This window comes from Coregonus clupeaformis, chromosome 13, assembly GCF_020615455.1.
Source record: "Coregonus clupeaformis isolate EN_2021a chromosome 13, ASM2061545v1, whole genome shotgun sequence".
NCBI classification, from domain to species: domain Eukaryota; kingdom Metazoa; phylum Chordata; class Actinopteri; order Salmoniformes; family Salmonidae; genus Coregonus; species Coregonus clupeaformis.
Genome location: NC_059204.1, coordinates 23,316,663 through 23,334,948, shown reverse-complemented (window position 1 = coordinate 23,334,948; position 18,286 = coordinate 23,316,663). Strand labels below are relative to the sequence as shown.

At 44.2% G+C, this 18,286-nt stretch overlaps 1 protein-coding gene across 1 annotated transcript; it reads left to right on the top strand.

Annotated features, from left to right (window-relative positions):
* Positions 1-400: 400 nt before the first annotated feature.
* On the top strand, positions 401-14,687 carry LOC121579771 (receptor-interacting serine/threonine-protein kinase 4). Its single transcript, XM_041894652.1, has 8 exons — positions 401-676; positions 6,774-7,065; positions 8,908-9,056; positions 9,875-9,924; positions 10,868-11,026; positions 11,233-11,339; positions 12,310-12,538; positions 12,768-14,687. Exons 1-8 carry the CDS (start codon positions 495-497, stop codon positions 14,141-14,143), a joined length of 2,544 nt encoding a protein of 847 aa, XP_041750586.1. The 5' UTR covers positions 401-494; the 3' UTR covers positions 14,144-14,687.
* Positions 14,688-18,286: the final 3,599 nt, after the last annotated feature.

The following is an 18,286-nucleotide window of genomic DNA, read 5'->3' as shown; positions in this document are numbered from 1 at the left end:
ATGAATCCACACATTCCAAGCCAGAGCCATATGGGCAATATCACGTAACAAACAATTTTTTAAGGATATTCCCCATGTTTCCTCAGGGTATTTACAGGGTCTTTGGTAGTGTTAGGGTTCTCAGAGGGACAAAGGTGTTGGGTGATATGCCAACATTCCACTGTTCTTGAATTCCATCTTATTTACAAAGATGATGCTTCTTTTTTTTCTGGGCAGAAATAGGAGAGTTGGGACTCAAGCATTTTGATAAACCGGCTCAGTGTTGGAGTGCTGCCTGGAAAGGCTGTTATCTGTCTGTCTGGCCAGACCCAGGAAATGATGTCACAACTACTGGCCCTTCCCCTGCTTTCACCTGAAATGAAGGAGGGGCCAGACTGAGTCAGGCAAGAGGGGGGAAAAAAACAAGGAAGGAAGCTCTCAGTTGGCATGTGTGTTAGAGGAAGAAATAAGGATTTGGGGATTTCAACACTATTAAAGCCTTTCTAAAGACGGATATGGATGTTCCGGACCCTTCCCATGGGAATATGGGGCTGCTGAGAACCTTTGACTCCTCTGAGTTTGGGAGCTGGGAGAAGATAGGCTCGGGTGGATTTGGACAAGTATACAAAGTCCGGCATGTACAGTGGAAAACATGGCTAGCTATCAAGTGCCCTCCCTGCCTTCATGTAGATGACAAGTGAGTGGGACAGCTATTTTTATTCTGGGATTCATTGTGTGTGGGGGTATGAAGAATGTTGTTTCAAGTATTTAAGCCTAGACTACATGATATCTGTTTGATATCCTCTGTGGGCTTCAGAGTAGAACGTTGTAGTTCTCTGTGATTATGAGTTTGTTCCTCTATCTGAGGGTGTGAGGTATGCTGGGAACTGGGCAGCATGCTTATTCAGCCTTATGTCACAGACTCATGGATGGTGGACATACACTGAGTGTAGAAAACCTTAAGAAGACCTGCTCTTTCCATGACAGACTGACCAGTTGAAAGCTATGATCCCTTATTGATGTCACTTATTAAATTCACTTCAATCAGTGTAGATGAAGAGGAGCCGCCAGGTTAAAGAAGGATTTTTAAGCCTTGAGACAATAGACATGGATTGCGTATGTGTGCCTTTCAGAGGGTGAATGTTTAAGTGCCTTTGAACAGGGTATGGTAGTAGGTGCCAGGAGCATCGGTTTATGTCAAGAACTGCGACGCTGCTGGGTTTTTCACGCTCAGCAGTTTCCCGTGTGTATCAAGAATGGTCCACCCTGTGGAACGCTTTCAACACCTTGCAGAGTCCATGCCCCAATAAATTGAGGCTGTTCTGAGGGCAAAAGTGGGGTGCAACTCAATATTAGGAAGGTGTTCCTAATGTTTGGTATACTCAGTGTAGCTAACCTCTATCACGAGCAGTTATTGTCATTGCACTTTAAAAGTTTGAGTGTACAACCTAGAAAATTTATCTAGAAATGTGCACGTTATATGAACACCACTCTTCTCTCCTTTGGTCCACCTCCATCAGATCCCATCAGGTTGCCCTTACTACCCTCTGATTGAACGAGGGTCCAGATTGGCCGCCAGTAGTTTTCTCATGGTTTAGAAGGCCACAAATACAGAATGTTGCAATAATGAAAAAAAAAAGCTCAATTTAAATAAAACGAAAAAATGAACTGTGGGAAGCATTGGAGTCAACATGGGCCAGCATCCCTGTGGAATGCTTTCGACACCATGTAATCCATGCCCCAACAAATTGAGGCTGCTCTGAGGGCATGCCCTCTTGCGTGGGTGACCTGTGTCCTTTCACATGTATATCAACAGCAGGAGGAAACTCTAGAGGCCTAGCTCAGCTGTCCCCGTCAGAAGAACATCCTGTCACCATCCTGTCCTTCTACCCTATCCTCTTCTTAACGGATGTTTCCACTCCACCATCTTGGATGGAGTATATACCTGAGCCCCCCCGGGAGCCTCAAAGAGGACTATCAACTATTATTTTACTCTGAATATTAGTTTCCTACTTTCTACTTGATTTCAAAATGAACCGCAGTTGATGTGTTAACGATTTACAACACTATCTAAAGAATCTGTACAATATCCTTTCATTCCTTTGGCACAAAATGTGTTGTTTATGAAATGGTGGCTTTACATTCACCAGCAGTGGAGAATATTAGTGCCTTTGAAAATTTTTGGTGTCATATCAAATTAATGTTTCTAAAGGTGTCAGAGTAAGAGGTTGGGAACATTGTATTCAAGAGGCTTACAATGTAGAGCACCTTAACCATTCTGACCATCTGTCATTTGAGAGCTTTTACAGCTTTGAAGACAATGATTGGATCAGGTTGCTTCTAAACTTAATTTCACTTGAGGCTATATATCCACAGCCCTAATGCTGAACTTTCTGCTGTTGACAACTTGTTGAAGGATTTCATCACGGTCACAGACACTTATATTACATTTTAGTAATTTAAGGCGATTCCAGCATTATTGGCATTACATTTGCATGCAAATTCACAACTTAAATGTCTCACAGAATGGACAAAATATAAATCAAACTTTTGATGTGTGTCTATAGTACTCCTTGGGGGGAGTGTATATCCAATAAAGCAGACATTGTAAATATTGACATGTTGGAGAAATAAAGCAAATAAGTAGTGTTATGGATGTTATGTGAAATGGACAAGCTTTTTGGGGAGACTGAACATACTTTATTAGCAAAAGTCTGAGTTTGTAAGTCTTGGATTGCGTTTTCGAAGGAAAGGCATGGCTGAACACAAACTATATATTTTTTTAAAATATTGTTATTTACATTATTACCTTTTAGAGGAAAAACAACCGTTATAGATGTTACACCTTCCGTTATGGATGTTACAGAGTCTGAAATAAACATTCAAATCTTAAAGATTTATTTATAAAAATCTATCATAACACATGTCATTTGGAATGTTTTTAAAATATCAGCAAAAGGCATACTACCTTAGGATTGCGTAATTACACGTAGCCTGAATAGTATACAAGGCCATGCACCATATCCTAATACATTTTTTCTCTTATATATATATTTTTTAAGGAACCTTTACCAGTTGAATTGCAAATGTTTTGAAATATTGCAAGTAAATGTGCAAATCAAACAATCTACATGTCCCTATACTGCCAATCCATTTTACTGGACACTGGATGAAGTCAGTATATTTTGGGGGGCTTTCATTTGAAAAAGACACTCCAGGACAGTTCACAGATTGTTCATCAACACTTTTCTCATCTTTCTATAAAAAAAAAACAGTACTGCCATGTATGAGAAATGCATTTCAGCATATATATTCCAAGAGAATCTTAGCTAGAATACATCATTTTCAAGATATCAACAATTGCTTCAGTAAAAGTCTGAAGAATACATCCCAGAACAAGCACACAAAATGTGTTTAATGCACAAGCTTCTGAAGCTAAGATATAATACATCAATATCCATCACATCCACAACCGTTATGGATGTTACAGATATCATAATGCTGAAAAAGGATTCTGACAATGAAAAGAGAGAAACCAGTTATAGACCATATAAAACCTTGATTAAAGTTAGCTTTAAAGAGAAAGTTTCAAGATGATCCGATGTAAGGTGCATGTTTTACAAAAAAAACATAATGGGTGTTACGAGACAGTGAAGACACTACAATTTGGTATGTATTGCTTCATTAACATCTCATATTTTTAATTAACACTGGGGGGCAGCTGTTAATGGAAAAACAAGCTCTGTGAGTCCCTTCTAAAAGCCATGAAATATGAGGCTTGGCCACCTACTCTGTAATGGTAAAGGTTCATGCAATCACCTACTTAAACCTGTCATATAAAGCCTGAACTCCAACATGTAGACCTAAAAGATAATTATGAATGTGGTTTCATTTTATTTGTTACATGCGCCGAATACAACAGGTGTACTTCATGGCTACAGACGTGAGTGCTACGGGTCGGTAGTCATTTAGGCAGGTTACCTTAGTGTTCTTGGGCACAGGGACTATGGTGGTCTGCTTGAAACATGTTGGTATTACAGACTCAGACAGGGAGAGGTTGAAAATGTCAGTGAAGACACTTGCCAGTTGGTCAGCGCATGCTCGGAGTACACGTCCTGGTAGTCTGTCTGGCCCTGCGGCCTTGTGAATGTTGACCTCTTTAAAGGTCTTACTCACATTGGCTATGGAAACCATGATCACACAGTCGTCCGGAACAGCTGGTTCTCTCATGCATGCTTCAGTGTTGCTTGCCTCGAAGCACGCGTAGAAGTCATTTAGCTCGTCTGGTAGGCTCGTGTCACTGGGCAGCTCGCGGCTGTGCTTCACTTTGTAGTCTGTAATAGTTTGCAAGCCCTGCCACATCCGACGAGCGTTCAAGCCGGTGTAGTACGATTTGATCTTAGTCCTGTATTGACGCTTTGCCTGTTTGATGGTTCGTCGGAGGGCACAGCGGGATTTCTTATAAACTTCCGGGCTAGAGTCCCGCTCCTTGAAAGCGGCAGCTCTACCCTTTAGCTTAGTACGGATGTTGCCTGTAATCCATGGCTTCTGGTTGGGGTATGTACGTACGGTAACTGTGGGGACGACGTCATCAATGCACTTATTGATGAAGCCAGTGACTGATGTGGTGTACTCCTCAATGCCATCGGAAGAATCCCGGAACAAATTCCAGTCTGTGCTAGCAAAACAGTCCTGTACCTTAGCATCTGCTTCATCTGACCACTTTTTTATTGACAGAGTCACTGGTGCTTCCTGCTTTCGTTTTTGCTTGTAAGCAGGAATCAGGAGGATAGAATTATGGTCAGATTTTCCAAATGGAGGGCAAGGGAGAGCTTTGTACGCGTCTCTGTGTGTGGATTAAAGGTGGTCTAGAGATGTTTTCCCTCTGGTTGCACATTTAACATGCTGGTAGAAATGAGGTAAAACGGATTTAAGTTTCCCTGCATTAAAGTCCCCAGCCACTAGGAGCGCCGCCTCTGGGTGAGCGTTTTCCTGTTTGCTTATGGCCGTATACAGTTCATTGAGTGCGGTCTTAGTGCCAGCATCGGTTTGTGGTGGTAAATAGACAGCTACGAAGAATATAGATGAAAACTCTCTTGGTAGATGGTGTGGTCTACAGCTTATCATGAGATACTCTACCTCAGGCTAGCAAAACCTTGAGACTTCCTTAGATATCGTGCACCAGCTGTTGTTTACAAATATACATAGACCGCCACCCCTTGTCTTACCAGAGGCTGCTGTTCTATCCTGCCGATAAATGACTAACTTTAATTGTGCATGCTCAGGTTGACTTACACTGAATCACACTTTAGCAGACACTCACAAACATGAGAGTTTGTTGCCTCCTTTTAATTATTTTATTATGACCATTTATTTCACTTCTCTACCCTACTGCTTTTGCACAACATTTACAAAGGAAAATGTCAGATACACAGCACAAGGAGGAAGTTATTTAGCTTCACCAATGACAAGCGTTGACATCCATCTCCAATCCGTGGTAGCTAGACTCATGGCACCCGCTAAACCTGAACTAAAGATGCTATCTACTCGGAACATCTGAAAAGTACATAAACTGTAATTTGCCTGCCTGCACACTGCCTCCACACACTCCTCTGACTCAAAGCCAGCTTTGTCTGACTGGGTCCCAACTGCCTTCTATGCAGACGATGTTTGGTGGAAACAATAAGAGAAGTTGTAGAACCGGTCTTGCTGGGCTCCTCTCCCTTATAAAAAGGGTCATTGTTTGGTTCTGAAGGGTTGTTGAGCTGAGGAGTGTTCAGGATGAAGCCAGGAGATTATGACTGTCAGCCCCTCTCTTTCCCCCCAAATCTCCCCAATCCACACATTTGCACTGATTTTTCATGCTTATCAGATTTATTTGATGAGAAGGCTTACACTTTTATTGAACTTGAATGATTTCATAATTGACCCTCCAAACATAAAGAAATGGCTGCCTTAGTGACAGACTACACTTCTTCATTTTATCTGCTTCTTCTACTTTTTAAGGTGTTATCTCATCAGCATGTTGATTTGACATTGAATGAGTCCTTTCTAAACCCAAGTCGTTGCTCATCGCCTTTGTAGTGAAGACACTCCCGTACACGCACACACATTATTCATGATGATTAAGCAGTTTATCTGAGTTTGTTTTCAAAGGGACCTCTCCTTGAGATCTCTTTATTGAGGTCAGTGGTGATAGGCTACTCTGCTCTGTTTGCGTCTGCTAGCCTAGCCGGGCTAACACTGATAAAGGTAATAGGAAATTGTGCAAAGGTTGAGCAACAGGACCACAGAGAACAAGAGGTCTGTTGTGTTCATAACTCCACACATATCTGGATGCTTTGGGTTGGCTCTTTATGAGGAATGTCATTAAGGCCTAGCTTCAAATGCGTAATGTCTGCATGGGTTCACTGATTTACTGCACTGTCAGAGAGACTGGTTAATGCATGGGGAATCTCATGCATCTCCGTTTGCTGTCTCCTTGTATTCTCCTGTGTAACAAAGTTGGAATTTGGGTCAATGGTAAAAGGTATTCCAAATGGTGCTGTTTTTACAAGGCTTAGAATACCTGTGTTAGTAAGATAAGAGAACAGCATTTTACGAATTTGGTGTGGATCGAGGGACGTAGATGGATGGGTGGGTTTATGAGGACAGCTAAACCTAAATTCCCTTTACTCTGTACAGTATGAGTTATGTAGTTAAATCTGAACAGACAGGTATACAAGGCCTTTATGCACCACTTGGCGCAATGAAGCCTAAGTAAGTAAGTTAACAGACAGGTATGTCCTCTGTAGGGAGCGAGCGGAGCTGCTGGAAGAGGCTAAGAAGATGGAGGCGGCTAAGTTCCGTTACATCCTGCCAGTGTATGGGATCTGTGGGGACCCCCAGGGCCTGGTGATGGAGTACATGGAGACAGGCTCCCTGGAGACCCTACTGGCTGCTGAGCCTCTGCCCTGGGAGCTACGCTTCAGGATCATCCACGAGACGGCGGTGGGCATGAACTTCCTGCACTGCATGAGCCCACCCCTCCTGCACCTGGACCTAAAACCTGCCAACATCCTACTGGACGCACACTACCACGTCAAGGTGAGAGACGACTGTTACTTGATGTGTTCATTGGAGTTCGCACAGGGCGCTGTGTGGGAAGAACATTTGAGACAATTGTTCCTGAAATACACATTGCATTGGTTCTAAATTGTGAATCTGCCTCTCTGGTGAGGCGGGCGAACTCATCCAAACACTCCTACAGTATTGCTACTGCTTCCGTAACTGTTACTACTGCTACTGGTTCAGAAGATTGGTGGTACACGTAGCCACAGTATTATGTCATGGTGTGTTTAATGTTGAGTCATGTTGTGAAGAGCCAATGTAGTAACGGCCTGAGGCTCAGTTGCCAAAGGATTTTAGGCCATCTGCTCAACATAAATGGGTCATTCCACGAAATGAGTCCCTTTTGGGTAGCGTAACTTGGTGGAAAAAAAACATTTGATTTCACAAACATTTTACATTCTGTCATGAAGAGCACATTTATTAACTTTTATTTCATCAGGGGAGCCCATTGAGACCATGGTCTAATTTTCAATGGTGCCCTGAGGACATAAAATAAAATATAGAACTACAAGATACAATAACAAGTACATTACATTAGAACATCACAGGCATCATAAATAAATTAATAGTCAATCAATCAAAACAGTTCCTCAGAAAATGGCCCAAAACAGTAGAACCAGCTCACCTCCTTTTACACTATGATTTGACTATTAGATGTTAAATGTTTCTTTAGAAAAAAATATTTTAAAAGGAATAGTTTCACCATATTAAAACGAGAGTTCAGTTCACATAACAGGGTTAACCTTGTTCCCTTGTTGAAATGACTTTGTCAAAGCAACAAAATAACTAGGGCTTACAATGATGGTGAAAACTTGGGAAAATGCTGGGGTTTAGGCACTTTAGCAAGTCTTTACTGTATGTATAAAAAATCAGATTTATTGAATTTTCCAGGTGATCTATACTAAAGGGCACTTCATTTAATATAACAGGATTTTAAAATTCAATATTGGCGCACAATTTATACTTACAATATCAAAGGGATGCAAAAAGCCACTTATTTCATGGAACGACCCAAATATGTCAAATTAATACACTGTCTAATGTTAGAGAAGTCAGATTTGACCTAATAGTGAGTATTTAGTAAACCTTCACCCAAATGATGTAGCATGACTCTTTTAACACAACAGCCCAAACTCAAGAGCTTCAAGTCCTTTAATAGGATTGGCTCAAGGATGAATTTCAGCTGACAGGTATCTGTTATTCACTTGAACGTTGCTTTAAATGGCAGTTCTGTTGCACACACATGCTACGGGCAGAAAGGTGTCTCCCACCCAGCCTTCATCCACCTGATCTCCTACCTCCCCCTGCATGACTAATGGTTGGAGGTGGAGGAGAAATGGGTGGGAACCTTCCTTCAACCTGTCTGTTTTAATACCTCCATGTAAACACATAGCCTGGGCCTGTCTTAACAGGCTGAGGTACTCTGCCAACACTGACTAAGTTTGTGTTTGGCTACTCGCCCACACATGTAACTCAGTCAAATAGGGTCTCAACTTCTGACACGAGAGGTAAGGAAAGCATCCACAAGCTAGGACAGGACATGGCTGTGAGGCACCCTCAGGCTAGGACGTGGCTGCCTCTGGCCTCATCATGGATCTGGATGCATAGAATACAATGAGGGCTCAGCCATCAGCTTGAGGGTAAAGTTAGTCATAGGTAGCCATAGCCATAAGAATAATGGGAAAGACTGAGAGTTCCAGTGGGTTCTTGTCTTAATAAGATATGTTCTGTATATCCCCATCTCCCCCTTAGAAATCAGATGTTGGTCTTGTCCTAACAAGCTGTGTTTTGTTCTGTACCTCCCATCTCCCCCTTCAGATATCAGATTTTGGTCTGGCACGATGGAACGGCCTATCCAGGGTTGATGAAATCAGCCGTGACGGGTTCTGTGGCACCATCGCCTACCTGCCGCCGGAGAGCATCATCGAGAAGGACAGGGTGTCAGACACCAAGCATGACGTCTACAGGTGAGTGTCTTCACCTTCACTTCACTCTGTCCTTGTCTGCCAGAGGAGTGGAACGTTGTCTGTTTCATGATTAGTCATGATGTTTGTCTTTTCACTTCTTCCCTCCATTGTTTGTTTTACAATATTTGTTTTAATCAATATGAATCTGAATTGGATTTACACTGAGTGTACAAAACATTAACAATACCTGCTCTTTCCATGACATAGACTGACCAGGTGAATCCAGCTGAAAGCTATCATCCCTTATTGATATCACTTATTAAATCAATTTCAATCATTGTAGATGAAGGGGAGGAGACAGATTAAAGAAGGATTTTTAAGCCTTGAGACAATTGAGACATGGATTGTGTATGTGTGCCACTCAGAGGGTGAATGGGCAAGACAAAAGATTTAAGTGCCTTTGAACGGAGTATGGTAGTAGGTGCCAGGCACACCGGTTTGTGTCAAGAACTGAAACGCTACTGCATTTTTCACGCTCAACAGTTTCCCGTGTATCAAGAATGGTCCACCACCCAAAGGACATCCAGCCAACTTGACACAACTGTGGGAAGCATTGGAGTCAACATGGGCCAGCACTCCTGTGGAACGCTTTCGACACCTTGTAGAGTCCATGCCCTGACAAATTGAGACTGTTCTGTGGGCAAAAGGGGGAGCAAATCAATATTAGGAAGGTGTTCCTAATGTTTTGTACACTCAGTGTATATGAATCAGTTATAAGTTATGCCTGGAAAACACATAGTGAGGCAGTCATTCAATCATTTATCACTTTTGATAGTATGCCTTGATACTGAACTGTTATTATTGCCTTCCTGTTACAGCTTTTCCATAGTCATCTGGGGAATTCTCACACAGAAGAAACCTTACCAAGGTGAGACATGTTGAGGAAATGTATGGATATTCTGTTCTCCTGTAAAGACACTTACCGGTACATTTGAGTCATTTAGCAGACGCTCTTATCCAGAGCGACTTACAGTTAGTGAGTGCATACATTTTTTTCATACTGGCCCCCCGTGGGAAACGAACCCACAACCCTGGTGTTGCAAGCGCCATGCTCTACCAACTGAGCTACAGGGGAGGGTTTGTCTTATAAAATGCACTCATAGTCTTTCTTAAACTCAAAGTGCCAGGTTCCAGGACCACAATAGAGCCCCACAGTGGAGGTGTCATAATACCCATGAAACCTAGCAGTCAAACAGGGAAATGGTTCCAATATTTTTTCCCATATGGAGATTTTAGAAAGGGCTGTGTTTCGTGTAGGCTTACCCTAGCGTGATGTTTTGATAACCATGTAAATCTCTCTCGGACACCTGTGTCTGCAATTTTCCATGTTCCTCCTCCTTCTGTTGAAGGGTATTAAAGATACCAAAGAAGCCAGGGTGGTCTGAGTTAAGTCTACTGCCTCTGTTTGCTTTGAATTATTAACTGACTGGCTGACTGGCTGGTCCCAACGCCTGATAACAAAGAGACCATTAACAGAAGGAAGCCTAAGAGATTTTTTCAGGTCTAGTGTGGGAAACAAACAAAACTTCTATACACCTTCCTTATCTGAGCATACAGAAAGATGTTAATAATGAACTGTACATACTAGTATCAGTCTTACTCAGATTCGTTTATGTTGCTTCTCTATACTTTCAACAGCACACGATCGAGGCATAATTGATATGATCCAGGCTTTAATTTGTCTTCAGAATAATGTGACCTTAGTAGACCTTATGGACTGAGTTATCATATGAACAGTAGAGAATTGAATGTGTATCAATGTGTCTTATGTCTTGTATTGACTGTAACCATATGTCCTCTATTTCCTCCAGGGGAGAACAACATCCTGCAGATCATGGTAAAGGTGGTAAGAGGGGTGCGCCCTGACCTCAATGTTGTGCCCCGGAGTCGACCCCAGGCCTGCACGGGGTTCATGAGCCTCATGCAACACTGCTGGGCCCCCTCACCTGACACCAGACCCAGCTTCCAGGGTGAGTAGAGACCCAATAGGGCCTATGTCGCTAAAGGGTGGGTGTTTGTGTGTATCTTAAAGCTTTAAAGAAGTAAACTGGGTTAAACTGGGTTGCACAAAGTGATGATGTACTGTGCATAGCTTTCTGAAAAGGTGAAAATCAAACCAAGGGATGCTATTCTGTACACCTGACCAAACATGACCTTTGTTGTTTTCTGTCTGCAGAAATCACATCAGAAGCTGAGGAGCTGTGTTCTAAACCCCAAGAGGAGTCCAAGACCAAAACTCCTGAGCCCGAGAATAACCACTGCCATGGACTAACCACTGACCAGGTATAACCTCCACACAACATTCACTTATATTCCCCTGCCTTCTCCCTCTGTTATTTCTATTGATTTCTATCCTCTTCTTCTCCTTGGCACTCCATACTATATAGTGTTCTGTCAGTCTTCTTTGGTGTTCTTCTGTAATGTAATTAGAAAACCCTCTGGAATGTCTGAGGGTCTTTTTATGAGATTGATTTCCTGTGTACTGGACTTGTTATTGTTTCCATAATACATACACAGTCAATGTTTGATCCTGACAAACAGTTTCATCATGAAATAAGAATGCTGTCCAGCAGCATTGTTTAACTTGGTTAACTCTGCTGTGTCACATTCTGAATGCTTGGTGATGGGGGTACGTGACAAACTGATCGACATCTGTGTAGAAAATATGACAGAATTTCAAATCAAATTGTATTTGTCACATACACGTGTTTAGCAGATGTTATAGCGGGTGTAGCGAAATGCTTGTGCTTCTAGCTCCGACAGTGCAGTAATATCTAACAAGTAATATCTAACAATTTCACAACATATACCCAATACACACAAAACTAGTAAGGAATGGAATTTAAGAAAATATACATATATGGACAAGCAATGACAGAGCGGCATGGACTAGGATACAGTAGAATATTGTAGAATATAATGCAGTATATACATATGAGATGAGTAGTGCAAGATATGTAAACATTATTAAAGTGACTAGTGTTCCATTTCTTAAAGTGGCCAGTAATTTCAATAGGCAGCAGCAGCCTCTAATGTGCTAGTGATGGCAGGTGTTATTGTGCAATGTGTGAAAATGATATATTGGTGAAGATGATAAACAGTCGGAGAAAGGCATGAAGACTGGGTTTGAGAGGGAAACTATTCAAAGGCCCAGTGCTGTCAAAAACGTGATTTTTCCAGTGTGTTTTATATATATTTCCACTCTATGAGGTTGGAATAATGCTGTGAAATTGTGAAAATTATGATAATGCAGAGACCGATCAGGCCCAAGTCGGCCATGCTGCCAGAGAAAGACTACAGCCTATCAGAGCTGCTGAGCCAGGTGGACTCTGGGATATCTCGGAGCTTTGACCATGTGACGGAGGACTGCTGTCCCAGCAAAGACAACACCAGCAAGAGACTGTCTGGGATCTCCTCTGTAGACTCTGCCTTCTCCTCTCAAGACTCCATCACCCTCTCCTTTGAGAAAGAGAATACCTGTGGTAAGACTGGCTGCTATGGTGATGGTAGTCAATACATTGTGGCATTGTCTATGGTTTTCTTTAGCAGATGACAGGAATTCTCATTTCTCAGGGTGTTATATCCTACATATAAGTAGTACAGTTCTGAATTACTTCTGGAGCATGTGGAGTGTCTCTTTAACTTTAGGACAGTTTCTTTGTCGTTTTGGCCCAGACTCTATACTGTATCTTCTATCTCCTTGTTGTTTAGACTCAGGGGAGGTGCAAAGGAGGAAGCTGTGTGACGCCATCCGTACCAAAGACATGTCCAAGCTGATGAAGATCCTGCAGCCTCAGGACGTGGACCTTTTATTGGAGGGCGGCTGCAGCCTGCTCCACCACGCTGTCACGCAGGCCAACGAGGAGGCCGTCAAGTTCCTGCTCCTCAACCACGCCAACACCAACCTGGCCAACGCTCGCGGCTCCACCCCCCTCCACCTGGCCACCGAGAAACACCTGAAGGGCCTGGCCGAGCTGCTGCTGGGCCGTCGGAGTACCAACGTCAACGCCCGGGACGAGGACCAATACACGGCCCTGCACTGTGCTGCTCAGAACGGGGACGAGGCCATCACCCGCCAGCTGCTGGACCGCGGCGCCTCCATCAATGAGACGGACGCCCAGGGTCGCACGCCTGCACACATCGCCTGCCAGCACGGCCAGGAAAATGTGGTCAGGGTGCTGCTGAGCCGAGGTGCAGACGTCCACGTGAAGGGCAGAGATGACTGGACGGCACTTCACTTGGCTGCCTGGCAGGGCCACCTGGGCATTGCCAAACTGCTGGTGAAGCAGGCTGGGGCGGACGTAGACGGGCAGACCACTGATGGGCGCACGCCGCTGCATCTGGCCTCCCAAAGGGGGCAGTACAGGGTGGCAAGGATCCTGATAGAGCTGGGGGCAGACGTCCACATGACCTCCATGGGCCTCCACACCCCTCTGCATGTGGCGGCTGAGACAGGCCACACCAGCACCTCCCGCCTCCTGGTCAAGCACGATGCAGCGATCCAGGCCCGGACTGCCCAGGGTCTTACCGCCCTCCACCTCGCTGCCCAGCGTGGCCACTTGCCCACAGTGAAGATGCTGATGGAGGAAGGGGCAGATCCCTACTGCACCAATCAGACCCTGCGTACCCCCTGCCACCTGGCAGCAGAAGGGGGCCACTGTGAGGTCTTCAAAGAGCTTCTGGTCCACTGCCCTGAGGGTGTCAGTCTATCAGACGAACAGGGCCTCACCCCTATGCACCTGGCTGTGAGGGGAGGCTACACAGATATCACCAGCATGTTGCTGGCCCAGGGGGTGGAACTATCACTGGAAGTACCACAGGACTCCATCTCCCAGCATACACAAGAGTCACAACAAGACTCCATAACCCTACCACAGGAAGTACTACAGGACTCCATACCCCTGCCACAGGATGTACCACAGGACTCCATCCCCCAGGACACACTGCATCCAACAGCAGAGGACTGCCCAAAGCTCCTGGCTCGTTGGCCAAGCCAGTTGGCCTTGCGGCTCCAGAGGAAGGTTGTAATCTTGAAACTGACGGAGCGTGAGGGTAACGAATGTCCAGAGTCCACTGGTGCACTGTGAGCCTCGGCCCTCTGCTGAGAGGAGTCACCCTGTGACTGGATTGTACAGAACTGTCCTGGAATTGAAAACAGTCAGGGATCTCTTCTATTCCCTTCCCAATTTATGTGGTGGGAGAGGTGTCCAAGCTATAGAGACCAGCTGTTGTATTGTGATTTTTTTGTACATAGTATTTCTGATTGATCATTTTTTGATTGATTGTGTGTTATTATTATGTCAGTCTTTGATTGATCATTCAATGCCAGATGTTATGAGCATTTGGTGCTTTGGGCTTCTCAAAGCCCCTGTTAGCTTACTTTGGTATCTTGTCAGGGAAGGAACACTTTAATGTAAATACACTGTATATAGAACCATGAGCTCATTTAGATCACCTTGACTTTTTTCCTTCATGTTAAATATAGACTCCATGTCACGTTTTCCCCCTTAATAGTGTAACTTTTCTACTTTGCATATGCACATTCGTACATTCATGGCCGTCCGTACATGTTAGACATCTGTGGAATGCCAATTTTTATTTTTATTTCCCATCTACTTACTCTAGCTGGTATGTTTAATCACGTCCATAAGTTATATTCTCTAATAAAACAAGTGTCATTACAAGTGTGAGTTTGTTTGTTGTGAGTGTACTCACGTGCACCTGGAAGAATGGGCTTGTCTATATCTGCCGCTGGCTTTATTCTTATCTGTGCCTCCTGCCTATTCCCCAGACCCCACAGAGCATGCTCAACTTGGCACCAACCATGGGAACTGCCCTCGGGGGGGATCACAGGCCAGGCAGGTGGGAGTGGGGTGGGGTGAAGAGGGGGGGAACATGCCTGCCTTTCCAGGCTGTTGGCTCATTCCACAGACCACTTAAACTCCTAAACCTCACTCTCCTTAACCAACATGACATCGTTGATGCTTGTAGGGCTGGTCCTCTTGAGGAGTCGTAACCTGAGTCTGAAGCCCTCCTGAGCTGAGCCCTGTCGAGCCTTGTAATTGCCCTGTTTTTACAGCTCATGTTTGCGGAGTTCCGCAAATTTGACTGGTGAGTTTTGTGTAATCAGAGGCTTTGTTTTGTGTCTGTGTCTATCTCACCTGTTGCCAAGTGATCCTCAGTGGTGTGCCATTACTCAATCTTCCCTCGCTTATCATGTCATTCCTTCACTGTACCCTTTCTACATACTGTACACAGTAGCTTGTTATTCAAGTACACTCCCTCTACTTGCACTGTGCACACTCTTATAGTGTTTGTTGAATAAGTAAGTAGAGCACATTATTTAAATGGATTTGACTCTTTAAACCTCTCATGGGAATAACACCCACTGCTATGACTCATTGCTCCCTCTTAAGGATGCTCATCTCTACTTCATCTTTTGATTGTGTCAAGATTATTCATATTGTGTTAATGTGCAGAAAATGTTCCCTCTGATCCCTGGGCCTCCAGCAGTCGCTGCATGCAGGCCTCTAGGTCCTCCTGGTCCAGGGAGTGATCCAGGGTGGAGGGACACTGACCCCTGCCTGAACCCTGCTGTGCTGGGCTGGGCTGGACAACATCCCCTGTAGTACCGGAACACTCAGCCCCAGCCTGCTGGCTGGGTTCAGCCTCCAGCTCAGTGGAAGATCTTCATAGCCTCTTCCAGGGAGGTGACTGCAGGCAAGGAAATGTCCCCTAACCCATGCAGGGGCAGGCTGTGGCCGGTGATCTGGGTCAGACGGCCCTGGGAGACTATTGCAGCCCTGAGGCTATAGCTCTGAAACTGTAACAGAGGGCTGCTGGAGTTTACCTGGAAGGGACCTGCTCTGGCCTGAGAGAGGAGGCCAGTGGGGGCTTGTTGGGGCGCTGTGGAGAAAATAGGGTACATCCTAGCATCCGTGGATCCTCCTGTGAGATGGGGCCTGTAGGACCAGGGGACCCCAGCCTGGTTGGCCACCCTATAGGACTCAGGCCTCCACTGTGCGGCACGCTGGTCTTGGTATAGCTGGTGCTGAGGCAGCCAGTAGGTAGCACTGTACTGGGCAGACACCCGCTGGGCCTGGGGGACAGAATGGGATCGGTGGCCAGGGTGGGCCTGGGTCCTCCCTGTCCCTGTCTATGGGTAGTACACCTGGGGAGGACTGTGGAGCCACATGTATGGAGCCTGCATCTAGACAGCGATGAAACACTAGACAGCGACAAATATGGAATGCCAACAAAGGTTCTCCCTGAATTTGCAGCACATTTTTGTTACCAAGCAAGTTACTTTCACTTGAATTACTACCAATTAGGTTCAAGAGATAGCTAGGTGTCACCTGGAGGTCAGTTATTCTGATTGGGAAAATATTTTTTTTCGAGGTAGGGAATGGAGACATGGCACTTTCTTTCAAGAGTAGATGGTGAATGACCATTCACTTGGTTTTGTTGTAATTCAAGTGATTTCTGAACATTCTGTTTGGCATCATTCCTGGGGCAACTGTGTTCTATGGATGGAGGCCCTTAGGACATAAGATTCTGGTGGGAGAACTATTTTGTTTTTTTGTGATTCAAATGATTTCTGAACATTCTGTCTGCTATTGTTCCAGTGGAAACTAAGTTCTATTGATCTTTTGACATTGTAAGATTCTAAAAAAATGTCACTATGAATCATATAATCTCTAATAGTAGTCTGATCCATCCTAAGGTGAATAACCCTATACTGTATTTAATTGGAAACAAGACAGTTATTGTCTGCCCTCTCTGTGTAGTCATCTGGCTAGCAGCCTGGCCTTTTCCTGTCAAGGTCTGTCTCAAAGGTCATGGGACTTCATCCCTGGAAGATGCTGGTACAGGTTGTGCTCACCTGGATGCTACAACAGGGACTTTTTGTGAGGAGTTGAGTGACACCTCAATGGCAGGAGACCCATCCCCAAACCCTTCACTGAGCCTAACGGCTGAAATGATGCAAGCCCCCTTATTTGTAATCTCATCAGACATAACTCTGATGAAATCTGTGAATGTATTGTAATGTTTTTTAAATGGTATAACTGCCTTAATTTTGCTGGACCCCAGGAAGAGTAGCTGCTGCCTTGGCGATCTAGACTGACCCGCTTCTGAAATAAAATATACCAAATAAAGAGAGTGATTTCAGAAAGCAATAATCTTAAACAGTGGTAACATAACAGTAGCCTAACATCTTTTACACACTCACTAGCTGGCTGCTCAGAGCTAAAATGATCACATGGCCACTGAAAACTTTTCTAACCTGACAGAACTCGTCTAACCAGATCTGAGCTGGTGTCTCTAAAGTTGTGAACAAGCAGCAACCTGTAGACTAGAGATCGCCCTGGGGTTACAATGTGGGTGCACTGAGGCAGTGATGATGAATTCCTGTAGATTTATGGCTGGATATGTAGATGCTAAAAGCACCGCGTTGAACTCCTGAAAAGTTACTAATTGACAGAGTCGAGCGGCAGAGAGAGAAGGGGGTTGGAAAGCTAAAAGTTTAATGGTTATTTCTGCCGCGGTGGATAAACAAACATGTTACTGTATATCTTATTATTGATGTACATATTTTCAATTAATTTTACATTATTTACAGATTAAAATAGTACAATATTTTGCTTTTGTAGTTGTATGCCCACATTTGATGTCTGTCTGCATAAGTCATTTGAGTTGTTAATCCTCTTCCAAACCAAGTGCTTCTTCATAGTGAATGAGATCCATTTGGGGTGCTAGTTACATAAGTATTTTCCCTAACTTTCCCCCCTAATAGGCCTGTTGAGCAGAAAACGAAAATGTCCAGTTTACCCCACCTGTTGGAGGTCATCAGAGACTTTGTTCAGGTTGTGTACCTGTAGCACTTTCTCTGACCATGAGGGGGCTCTGTTACCCTATCTTTAAGATGTGTTGTCCACGTTAACATGTTTATTTTTTTCATTTTATTTTACCTTTATTTAACTAGGCAAGTCAGTTAAGAACAAATTCTTATTTACAATGACGGCCTACACCGGTCAAACCCGGACGGCGCTGGGCCAATTGTGCGCCGCCCTATGGGACTCCCAATCACGGCCGGTTGTGATACAGCCTGGAATCGAACCAGGGGGTCTGTAGTGACGCCTCAAGCACTGAGATGCAGTGCCTTAGACCGCTGCGCCCATGTGTCTTAATATATGATTTATATAGAGAAAAAATATAATATTAGCATAATG

What these genes read in the sequence shown, in the direction of transcription:
- LOC121579771 (XM_041894652.1), top strand. Translation starts at nt 495, where the DNA reads ATGGATGTTCCGGACCCTTCCCATGGGAATATGGGGCTGCTGAGAACC. An exon ending in ATGGACTAACCACTGACCAG is followed by an intron (nt 11,340 to 12,309) that starts GTATAACCTCCA and finishes ATGATAATGCAG; the next exon opens with AGACCGATCAGGCCCAAGTC. An exon ending in TGAGAAAGAGAATACCTGTG is followed by an intron (nt 12,539 to 12,767) that starts GTAAGACTGGCT and finishes CTTGTTGTTTAG; the next exon opens with ACTCAGGGGAGGTGCAAAGG.